This window comes from Danio rerio, chromosome 11 (assembly GCF_049306965.1).
Source record: "Danio rerio strain Tuebingen ecotype United States chromosome 11, GRCz12tu, whole genome shotgun sequence".
Taxonomy (NCBI): Eukaryota; Metazoa; Chordata; class Actinopteri; order Cypriniformes; family Danionidae; genus Danio; species Danio rerio.
Genome location: NC_133186.1, coordinates 33,188,385 through 33,201,299, shown reverse-complemented (window position 1 = coordinate 33,201,299; position 12,915 = coordinate 33,188,385). Strand labels below are relative to the sequence as shown.

General features: G+C 32.0%; 1 protein-coding gene across 5 annotated transcripts in view; it reads right to left on the bottom strand.

Moving 5' to 3' along the window:
• The window catches only part of cacna1ab (calcium channel, voltage-dependent, P/Q type, alpha 1A subunit, b), a 277,483-nt gene that overhangs the window by 62,806 nt on the left and 201,762 nt on the right, over nucleotides 1–12,915 (bottom strand). For all 5 annotated transcript variants that reach the window (XR_012386850.1, XM_073916059.1, XM_073916060.1 and 2 more), the window contains 6 exons: nucleotides 12,122–12,232; nucleotides 10,394–10,477; nucleotides 3,865–3,981; nucleotides 2,440–2,505; nucleotides 2,261–2,352; nucleotides 422–566 (listed from right to left, as the gene is read on the bottom strand). Coding sequence is in view for 4 of the 5 variants with exons in the window: in XM_073916059.1 (XP_073772160.1) it covers nucleotides 422–566; nucleotides 2,261–2,352; nucleotides 2,440–2,505; nucleotides 3,865–3,981; nucleotides 10,394–10,477; nucleotides 12,122–12,232 (615 nt within the window). In the remaining variant the exon portion in view is untranslated. The remainder of the gene's footprint in view (nucleotides 1–421; nucleotides 567–2,260; nucleotides 2,353–2,439; nucleotides 2,506–3,864; nucleotides 3,982–10,393; nucleotides 10,478–12,121; nucleotides 12,233–12,915) is intronic.

Genomic DNA, 12,915 nt, shown 5'->3' with positions numbered 1-12,915 from the left:
GATGTCAGCGTCAATGCTTCCCATTCACTTTGAATGGGTGACGTCAGGCAATGCCGAACGACATTTTGGATCCATCGGCGCTGCTTCAAAGGCATTTCTCTCTGCGGAAGTTGGGGCTAGCTCAACTTTTCAAGCGCCTTCAGAAGCGTCAGCCAATCAGATTGCTGTATGCAAATACACCAGCTAGACAGTGGCCTATTGCTGACTGAATTTCATTGGCTGACACTGCTATGATGATCACGTTAGCCCCAACTTTAGACACGCCCTCAGTCAAGTGTTGGCGCTGAAGCCCCTTGTGAATGGGGCGTTATAGATAACCTCAAGACTAATATAATGATACTAACGCCCAAATAATCTTGAATGCTGATTTCAGGGGACCTTTAAAGTAAGGGGTAAAGAAACAAGCAGAGGCTGTTCTCACCAGGAACGAACAGAGAAAGATGAAAGAGACGAAGTATGCATAGGCCACATTGCTGCCACATTCTGATCCAACCTCCTCCGGCTCACAGGGCATTCCTCCCAGACATGACAGCATGATATCATGCCACGCCTCGCCCGTGGCACTCCTGTTACCAACACACACAAAAAGAGCTTCCACTGAAAAGAGCTGACATAAAATCAAATATATGTTGAATGATCAGTTTCATATGAGGATTTCAAGTCAGCATGAACCAGAAGTTTCTGCTCATTTTTATTTTATTATGACGACGTATTTCCAGCTGAAATGTAATATTAAGTAGGGGGTGGGGTTTTATCTTTGGCCTCCTCCTCTCATCTTTCACTCACAGCAAATAATTAATTGAAGGGACGTGGCTAAGCATATTTCAGCCAATCCATCAAACTAACATCCTCAGAGAAGGACTGCTGTTTCAGAGATAGATGGTTCGATTTTGATTAAAGATAACTAAAACTTTTTTTGTGGATAAAATTGAATGGATTAATCTTAAGACTGAAAATGGCTTAAGAGTAATTCTAAATTACCAAAATAAAATAAGAAAAATAAATAAACAAATAAATAAACAAATAATAATTATATATAATAAAAATATATTTATAAAAATTCTATATATATATGATGTTTACCAGAGCAAGAAATTTTTCACAGTGTTTACTATATTTTTTTTTTTCGGAGAAAGTTTTATTTTAATTTGCTTTATTTTGGCTAGAATAAAAACAGTTTTACATTTTTTAAACCATTTTAATAGAGGTGAGAAACTACCTAGTGTAGGTTAAGTTTGGTTACGATTATCATGCCATCGATTCAATTCAATTCGAAATCTCGGTGCATCGACGATGCATTGACCATGCTTTTCGTAAACAATTTGATATTTTACAAGATTTCTTGTATTAAAATGTATATTTTAAATACATTTTATTTGCATTTGTAATACAATTTTCTCCTTTAATACAAGCAGTCAGATATTTGTACTGTACCTTTATTTTGCCTCTGAAAGAAAACACTCTTTTTGAATGCATCAAACAACACTCAACGACATGCACAGAACAACACGAGTATTTATAGCAAATAAACAAACGTAAATATTATCCTGGTTGCTTTTTGAGCGGTCGAGCAAGTTTTTAAATGCCTATGATTGACTCCATGCTCAACAGAAAGACATAGCACATATGAGATAAATGACGTAAGTACATAAGTAACCGGTTACGATTATTACTGAACCAATTCTGATATTGTTTGAGTCTGCATCACGGTGCACAGAAGAAACTATTAATTTTGACACCCCTACATTTTAAGGTCAATATTATTAGCTGAAGAGAAATTGGGGAAAAATATAAAATAATTTTTATTTACCAGGAGGTCTAATAATTCTGACCGTAACATATATATAAATATATATATATATATATATATATATATATATATATATATATATATATATATATATATATATATATATATATATATATATATATATATATATATATATATATATATATATATATATATATATATATATACTGTATATAGCTGTATAAATATTGCAGATATTTAATATAAATGTAAATTGCAAATATATTATACCTTCTTTATAAAAACAAATTAGAAAGGTTTTAAGTATTTCAATTACTACACTTAAACTAAAAGAAATGAAAGCTAAATAAAAATTACAAATTGATATTAAATTTTAGCTTAAATTGTAGTTGCACTAAAATGTAAATTGGAAAAAAAAAATCTATGAATTAACACTACAATCTCATATAGATAACTCTAAACTAACAGTGCGAAAGACAAAGGACTGACCTGAAGAGGAGCATGAGGGCCATGAAGAAGGTTCTGAAGTTGTTGTGTTCATTGATAGCACCTTCGTCATCCAGAGCCAAGTTCCCAAACAGCTAAAGCAGCACAGGGTGAATACAAAACTAATGAGTTCATGGGCATGATTCTTTAAAAATCCAGAGTGATGTTAAAGCTCATTTTACCTGCATGCCAATGATGGCGTAGATGAAAAACAGAATTGCAATGAGCAGGCATACATATGGCAGAGCCTGTGAACGGCAGAGAGAAAGAGAATGGAAATAGTAAGATATCAGACAGAATTGTGTTTTTATAAATATGAACAAATATGTCACTATACATTTATTATAACAGTTACAAATCTAAAATTTGTCACAAAGACATGTACAACAAGAAATGTGTTGAAGTATCCAATAAACTATAATACAAAATGCAGATTACTTTGTTCTGTTGTAAATTATTTGATAATTTTGACAGAATATATGAATTGAACTAACATCATTTGAAATAATGACTTCAAAACCGCTTAAAAATGGTAAACAAAGCTGAATAGAAAAATAAATGATTAGAAGATATTAAGGAAATATCTGAATGTTTTGTTTGTAAAAAAAAAATTGCAAATACTTTGTCTTATTCCTTTAAAAAAATTAATTTGACCTTAGAACCAGCATGAAGGTTTTAGAGCAAAAATGGTTTGCAAATACCGCCTTGCTGGAAAAAAAAAAAAAAAAAAAAAAACGTAAATGCTTAAATTTAAGGACTATCATTACTACACTTAAATTCTATAAAAAAAAGAAAGAAAAAAGTTAAATAAAAATATACTTGGGTTTAGTTTTAAAATATTGGATTATTTTGAATGAATATATGAATTTAACTTATTGCAATTTACAAGTGGCTATTATTTGCGAATTACCAGTATTATTCCTATTGTAATTAATGGAACATAATCATTAAACAGTAGTAAAACTTTTTATGCAAATATACCCAAAAGCATTATGATGATTAAACCGAATTTAGGGAATTAGAATTGCAAATATTCTAGAATCTGCAAATATTTAATGATGTGACTGTAAATAGAAATAAAATCAGATATTACAAAATTACTAAAATGGTAAAAATATTTAAAAGTTTTGTTTGTGAAAAAATGTTTTCCAAATATTTAGCCCGATTAAAAAACATTTTTGACCTCAGAACCAAGTGCAAATTGGAAATACTAAATATAAATATAAATAAAAATTGCAAATACTGCCTTCTTAAAAAAAATAGGTTTCAATTTAAGTACTATCATTACTATATTTAAAAAAGAAAAGCTAAATAGAAATATATTTGTTTATAGTTTATAATTATTTGATTATTTTGAATGAGTATTTGAATTCAACTCCAAGAATTGCCAGCATTATTCCACTGGATTGAATACAAATTAAAGAAACAATGTCAGAAATGTTTATGCGTCTCTTCAAGCTCAAAATTGACCTGAAAACATGATGATGGTTAAACTGCATTTAGAGAATTGGAATTGAAAATATTCTAGAATATGAAGCAAAATTTCTTTGCAAATATTTAGTGATGTGTGACTATATATATGATCATATAAGTATATCTTTTCATACCTTAAATGACTGAACGAAGGTCCAAAGCAGAATGCGAATGGTCTCGCCCTGCCGCAAGAGCTTAATGAGACGAGCTGCTCGAAAGAGTCTCAGAAAACTCAGGTTTATGAAGTTATTCTGGGGCGAGATTGAGAATGAGATGTATGTAGAGACAGAGATGTGTGTAGACAGAGAAGAAAGAGAGAAGCGAGTGCAGAAAAGAGAGAATACATGAGGTAAAGTGAAGAAAAAAAAGCACCATTAGTTCACGAATCAAATATTCCTCATTAGGTCAAATGAACAAGAAAATAATATTAATTTAGAGGGAAAGAGTGGCTTAAAAGTAATTCATAAATGCGTATAAACATAGAAACCAACATAAAAATCAACTCAAATATGGATTGACACTAAAAAAATGAAACAAAAAATGAGGACAATTAATGCAGGAGGGGCTCAAGGGAAAAAAAAAACAATCACTAAACTGTAACAGTCATCATCCAATCATATATTAAAGCATCAACTTTTTTTTAATCAAATGCACTGATCTGTTGAGACAGGCAATGCACAGTATGGAAGCAGCCTGATGCACTGTAAGATTTAGCAAGATTTACAGTAGGGGTGTAACGGTAGACACAAATCCCGGTTTTGGTAGATGTTCCCCTCAGTTATGAAATAATGCTTCAGTGTGTTCTCGGTAGCAGCTGGAAAACTAAGAATTTACTTCTGAAATTACTTTTTTCTCCAATCACACAGACGTTTAAGTAGGCCTGTCACAATAATTTATATATCAACTTATCCCACAGCACATAGACATGATCTCAGTCATTTTTTGTGATACAACCCTGCTGAAAAATCCAGCTTAAACCAGCCTAGGCTGCCAGCCTGGCTAGGCTGGTCAAGCTGGTTTTAGCTGGTCATCTCCCAGCCTGACCAGCTAAAACCAGGCTGGAAATGGCTGGAAACCAGCCTGGAAATGGCCAAAACCCCTCTAAAACCAGCCTGGTCGACCAGCTAAAACCAGCCAACCCGCCAAGGCTGGTTTAAGATGTTTTTTTCAGTAGAGTTGAAGTCACCCCCCCCCCCCCCCCCCGTATTATAAGCCCTGTTTATTTTTTCCCCGATTTCTGTTTAAGGGAGAGAAGATTTTTTCAACACATTTGTAAACATAATAGTTTTAATAACTCATTTTTTTTAATAACTTATTTATTTTATCTTAACCATGATGACAGTAAATAATATTTGACTAGATATTTTTCAAGATGCTTCTATACAGCTTAAAGTGATCTTGGTTTACCAAAGTGATCTTGGTTGACCTCGGTTTAACGTCTCATCCGAAAGATAGGTTAGGATAATTAGGCAAGTCATTGTATAATGATAGTTTGTTCTGTGGACTATGAAAAAATATATAGCTTAATAAATGATAAAATAAAATTTTTAGGTGAACTATCCCCTACTTATACACTTAAATATACCAAACCGAAATATTATGCGTATCGATACACCCCTAAAATACAGGCATACACAATGAAACACCAACAGCAGTAGCCAATGGCGATTGCTGTGTTGGTCACGTAATTCTCAATAGTCCAATCCACACAAACATTTTCTTGCCATTAACTTTATTTCTTAGGATTTTTACAAATTTTCAGTGCATAGGATCAAATGTCTCTGCATCTTATTTGAAGTGTTTCTGTTCAAATCGCCGCACTGTGTGGACAGGTTATTGAGGATCACTCCCTCGTTCCAGCATACACACATATTTCAATGAGTGAGACATTGCGCCCTCTTCCGCACAGAGGAGGAACTGCAGTAGTGCAGAACAGGCGGATGAGTTGAGGAAAGCAGAGAAACAGGAATGAAAGAGTCGTCGTCATCATGCAGCTTTTGCTAAAGTGCATGGCATTCGGCAATGGCATGGCAACGTCTGTGAGAATTTGTGTAAGTGTAAAAGCATCTTTATGAGCAAAAACAAATGTAGAGCTCTCGCTGGTGAGCTACCCTTAATAAACCCTTATAAATGTTGTTACATTTCACTTAAATTGACCAGATATTGGTTTGGTTTAATATACAGGTCAAAGATGAGGCGTTCTATGTTGGTGGCTGAATTATATTACATTTACAAAAGGAATTATTACAATGCAAAAAAATAAAAAATTCTGACTTCAAGTCACTTTAAGTTTTTTTTTTTTTTTTTAAGGTTTCTCCCTAAAAATAAAAAGATGCACAAGAGGCATCATATATATATATATATATATATATATATATATATATATATATATATATATATATATATATTCAAGAGGCAAAAATATATATTTCTGAGATTTTATTTAAATTTAAACAATTTAAACAACAATTAACTGTTATTTTAAAAGACTGTTATTAGGGTATATTTAAATGAAATGTAAATATATGGGTATATGAATGTTTATAGTCATTCAGCATAACAAATATATTAATGGAAACATGAAACAACTTATTCTGATCTGTATATTTATTTAATTAATTATTCATTCATTTTTTTTTCGGCTTAGCCTCTTTATTCATCAGGGGATTTTTTTTTTTTTTTACACAGCGGATGCCTTTCCAGCTGCAACCCAGACTAGGAAACACTCTCATTCACACACATACACTACAGACAATTTAGTTTATTCAATTCACCTATACCGCATGTTTTTGGACTATGGGGAAACTGGAGCATCCAGACGAAACCCATGTGAAACACGGGGAGAACATGCAAACTCCACACAGTAACACAAACTGGCCCAGCCGGGACTCGAACCAGCGACCTTCTTGCTGTGAGGTGACAGTGTTAACCACTGAGCCACCATGTTGCTAAATATTTTTTTAAATAATCATATAAAATATTTAATAAATGTCTTTCTGACAATTGGATAAATCCCAGTGATTTATAGGGAAATAGTGGCAAAGTGTAAAAACTAAAAAACACTGAATCATTCATTAAAATTAATTCAATCACATTTGATTTAAATCAAATCAATCAAAATTCGATTAATTTAATTAGATTAATAATTTAATAAAGTATTTAAAATGACTTTATATACTATTGTTAATTGAATAACATTTAAGGGGGTGTTTTCGGTTAATCACTGTAAAAAAAATGTAATACTCATTATATGTGCTCTGTAAAAATACAATTAAAAAAGACACCTTTTAAAGTATGGACAAACATTTTTAAAACCTAAACCCCCCCCTTTCGTCTTTGACCCACACATATGTGTTCATATAAAGGTGGGTGATATGACCAAATCCTTACAAAAATAGGTTAACATCAATTTTTTAATATAAACAATAAATATCTCGTTGTATTATTACCTGTTTTAAATTCCAAACCAAATAACTTTTCCTCTTTTGACTTATTGTAACATAAGTGGCAACAGTGTAGATAAATTTACCACGATATAAATAGCAAACTAACACATTATTACATTGTACCACCCTGTCTTATTTTAAATTGTTAAACCAAAATATGAGCATCAACGTGAGCATTTGTCCAATTTTCAAGCATCGTTAAGAGACGAGGTCGTCATACTGGAAGCACATGCTTTGAGAGAGGTGAGCAGGGAAGAGCGAGGCATTTTGGGTAATGGATGCAATAGAAGCTGAGAGAAAATTACAAACCAACCAGATTCTATGTGTTGTTGCAGTAGATGGATGCATTTATGTACAGTAGGTGTGTGTGAGGAGGGGGTTTTGAATGGGTACATATGAGATGGAGTATATGAGAGTTTCATAGTGCATTTTGTTTTTGTTTGTTTTTGGATTGGATGGGTTTATCGCCAACAAATCAGAGGAACAAAGAAAGCATGTAAAAAGATAAAACAGGAATAAGTCGTTATGGATAGAGTCAACAGGCTGATTAATCAAACACAGATACGGTGGGTATTGATTCACTGTCAGGGCTGTTCCAGTGGCCGAAGCAGAGTGATAAAAGTGGCCCTTAAAAGCATTTTGTTAAGAAGCCAGTGTTATACAGGCAGTATTTTAAGTGCTAATTAGTTTTATCAGAAATTATTTAATAAAAATAATGTTGGTTACTGAAATAAAGATTCGATTAAAAACTACTAAACTACTTTTTATTATTAAAATACAAAAAATGCTTAAGATAATTACAGCTGTCAGTGTTAACTAGTTAACACACGCAATCAATTTGAGAAAGTAACACAAAAAAATTACTGAAACCTGCAAAACTTTTATAATGTTATTGTTAATTAGATTTACATGATTTAAAAATTACATGATTTAAAAATAGTACAGTGACGATACCAAAATGATGATTTCAATACTATATGAGCGACATATACAACCTAGGTTCATTCTGAAAACGTACCGAAATATACATTTCTGGAGAGCGCTAAATAAGTCCCAGGAGCTACGTTTTTTGCAGTTTTTGTTTTCGTGAATCCACCAGAGGGCGCTGTGTATGCCTTTCGAGAACTATATCTTTCGAAGAGTGCCATTCGCGTCTGTTGTTCTATCGTGAATCCACTAGAGGCCACTTTTGATTGATTGATTGACTGAGTGACTGACCGATGGACTGACCCATCCTCTATCCCTAAACGCAACCAATAGTGTTTTCAAAAGCATCGGTTGACTCGCCAACCCACTTCCCTAAACCCAACCGAAAAGCAATTCAGAAAAAGAAAAGCCCCTATTTTGCCACATTATCAGATTTTACCACATTCTTACCCTGCTATTTTATTTGTATTTTTTTTATATTTTGGCTTCTGACTCCTCTCTGTGTCTCAAGTCCGCTGATGAACATGGCGAGCTACTGATCAAACTGGTAACTGTTAACACAGAAGTTAGCGGTCAGCTGCTAGCGCAAAAAGAAACAGCGTCATACCACCCTGTAGCGTTCGTTTTAAAGACTAAATACAGTCATAAGTACTTCTGGCTACATAATTCATGATGTCCAGAAATGTGTATACTGTAGGGCTACGTTTTCAGAATGAGTCAATGTTGGACATATAACCTATAATTCTGTGTTAAAAAAAAAACTTGTTAATGACCAGCATGTTACTGACTTGTGTTTTATTTTAAATAATAATTAACACGCCACAGGTCTAAGCTGTGTAGAAAATAAATGTCAAATATGTTGTAGGCAAAAAGTACATCAAAGTTTACAAGATTTTCTAAGCCTGATCTTGCGAGGAAATGTAGCTATTTTATGTTTTGTCCAACATAGGCTCATTCTAAAAACGTAGCCCTATATACATGTCTGGAGATTGCGAATAATGTAGCCAGAATTACATATGCAGTTCCATTTCGCACTTACCAGCTGACCGCTTACTTCCATATGGAGGGCTTTCTGGTTATTACCAGTTTGTCCAATTAGCTCAGCATGAACGTCGGTGGACTTAAAATGCAGAGAGGAGATGACCACAAAGAACGGGTTTGAGTCTGATAAAGAACGGCAGTAAGACAAAAACAGAAGCCAAACACTATTGGTTGGGTTTAGAGAAGGAGAAGGGTGGGTTAGTCAATAGTTGTGGTTAAGAATATTGTGGCTAATAAATTCAAACTCATATCAACAGAGAAGGACAGCCAAGGTAAACAAGGAAGCAAATGGTCCAATTTTGATTAAAGATTATCAAAACAAACATAGTTTTTTAGTGGATTAACTTGCACCGATTATTTGTTTACCTAAAGAGTAACAATGTGTGCTTAAACATTTTACATTTTGATTTCACACAGACTTAAAAGCCTTTGAATTGCACAATATATGATACATCAATATATAAATATTTTTGATTGAATCGTAATCTGTAATCTTAATGATAATCTTATCATTAACTGAAATAAACAATTAGGAGTGAGGTATAGAATTTATTGCACAAACTGAATAATCCCACAGTTATTTTGCGAATAAATGCAATTAACTTTAATCAACTGACAGCCCTAAATATTCCTAAAACATGAAAAAAAAATTATAATTTAATATACTGTATGAATAGACTCTAGAAAGTTATTTAAATAATACAAAAATACATCACTGTTAAAGTTATAATGAATATCAATCTACATAATGTATGGCCACTGGGAAAGCCCATGAACTGCAGTGTAACACATCAGAGTTTACATTTCTACAGACAAGAGCACCCAAAAAGCACAGATAGGACACAACACTAGCACAAACACACACTCAAAACACTGACATCTACACACAAAACACACTACACACTTAGCCATAGCATGAATATGCGATGTAAAAGGGTCAATATTAAAAAAAAACAACAATGTTATCCTGCTGACAAATACAATTTACCATTAAATTAAAACAATTTAATACCATTTCTCTTTAAATGCAATACAAGAAAGTATGCAGTATAGGTTGATGTGCTAAAACACATGCTAGACATTCAGTACTTAAATATGTTTTTTATGGTTCCTGAAAAAGGGAGCTGATGTATTTACTGGATTAAAATATGTAATAAAGGTGATATGTTCACTCCTGTCCATTCAGTTACAACGTAAATCAAGATGCAATGTGTATATACTTTTTTTTTTTTTTGAAAGCAGCACTTACCACGAGCTCAGTCACTAAAATATCAGTGATGCTGCCGATAACAGACACAAAATCAAAAATATTCCAAGCATCTCTGAAAAAATTCTGTAGAGAAACAAAAGAAGAAGTGTGTTAACAAATCATGTGTGTGCATCTGGTTTACACAATCCTGCATAGAAAAAAACAAAAATAGAATGTAGCAAATCAAATTTTACGTAAAAGTAAATTAAGCTTTTTTGTGAACACATTTAGAAAGATTTGTAAAAAAAAAATGCTTCATCTAAAAATCTCAGGTGTAAATAAGTAGGAGGAAGTATGAATGAATAATGTATGAGACTAAAGCCCGGTCAGATCACATGATTTTTATTGTCGATTACGAAAGCCACTATGTCAGATTATGCGATTTTGATTCTTGATTAAATTCTTGATTAAATCTTGACATCTAGTGGGTAACAAATGTCCCAGACTGCATGTTGCTTCACAATCAGTTTTCCTGTGACATCTATGACGAGTGTTATTTCCCAAAGCTGTCACAAGTAATGCTATAACAACATTTCTTATCTCAATTTAAATTTTTAATCTTATTTCAATTTCAATAAACACTCACGCTTGCTGAAAACTAGACTACATTATTTAAGGGCATTAGTTTGACATTGATTGGATTAAACGTTTATTTCCTTAATAATTTTAAGATATTTTCTATTAAATCTAAATGTATATTTTCCAGCCTTACTAAAGGTTGCTTATTAAACACTCCCTTGTTGGAACTTGCCGCTAGTGAGATGGAGATAATGAAAGCACATCAGCACCAAGAAAAAAATCAGATGCTCAAGACATAATCTTTAAACTAAAGACTTATTAAATAAATAGCTAATATATGACAGAGGTTTGTGATTTACAATAAAGCATGAATTAAATCCTTGTTTCCACAGAGCGAAACAAATCATTACCACACGATTGAGTAGTGGAGGGTTACAAACTAAAATATAATTCATTTATTTTTCTTGGAAAAATATATTTTTTTAAAACAAAATTCTGTTTGGTATAATATTTATCTTAATTTTAATGTATTTTTTGTTGATCAGTTATCTATAAATAAGAATAACAAATAACATTTGAGGTGAAGTGCTTCAAAACAAGTCCGCTATATGCTTCAGTGACAAAACACAAACTGGTTTGTTAAATAAAATAAAATCTAGCCTAATTAAAATGAAAGTAAAATATTAAAAGTTTCAGAGAAACTTATATTAAACTGTTTCAACTGCAAACTCGTAAAACAGCTAGCACAAAATCATCCATTGCCAGTAAGTTTCAATATAATTAGTTTCCTCAAGTAATTTAAATAAGCAAGATCGGCTTTTAAAATGTATTCGCAGCACTGAACATGCTGCCAGATTACATTGGAAGAACGAACTCGGTTGAAAGGCTAAGAAAACTCAGAAACTCATTGTGAGAATGGAAATCTTTTCTAAATATGGAATTGATACGAAGCTGATACAAATCTTTTGTCCAAATAACTTGTATCTTGTATCACCTGCTAATAATAGACTTTTTTGACACCTTTATTTTTATGTGGATGTACATGCATTTATTTATTTATTTATTTATATACCTGTAATTATAATTATTTTATTTTAAATGTATTTAATTTAAATAATTTTGTATGTTTTGTTTTTCTTTTCTTTAGTACAAGTTCCTAAAAACGGATAAAGACAGTGTTAAAAAAAAAAAAAATTGTATGACACTTACTCTGACACCAAAGGCAATGATTTTCAGAATACTCTCCATGAAGAAGAATGTGGTGAACACTATATTCAGGTTCTTCAGGACTTTGTCATATGCATCGGAAGCCCCATTATACTGAAAACACACAGTTAAAAAAATAAGAACATGACAAAAGCTTTAGTGCAAAAAATATCTGTATGACTGTATCTTGTGATTCATGGGTGACTTTTTGTTTATTTAAACATTTAAATTGTATTACGAATTTTCTAGTTGTGTTATGCTCTGATCTGAGCAGCTTTTTATGCTAGAGTAAATCACATTTTTGTTTTGTTTAATTAACAACAGAGAACGTTTTTTTCCATATTCAAAATTTAAAATGTTTTATTTCAGAGCATTTATTTTATAAAATATAAAAAAGTGCCATGTTTTCAGTTTTCAGACATGTTTATGTATTTTAGACGACAAATATCACTGTCGTAACTTAAAAAAGTTAAGAAATCAATATTTGGTGGAAAAGAATACATCAACAACTAAAAAAACTAAAAAAATATTCTCACCAACTGCCATATTCAAAAAATTACAGCTACTTCATTCATTTTAGTACTGGAATTGAAATAAATATCCCAGACAAGTTATTGTTTCAAACTATTAAAATTGTCAGTAAAAGACAATTGGAGCTTGAAACTATCAAAATAGTCTGAGCAGAGATAAAGTTCCAGTATTGCTATTCAAAAGCATTAACTAATTTAAAACCCATGAATCAAAAACTATAGCCAACTGTTAGTTAATTTACAGTTTACTAATGTTGGGTGGAAAAA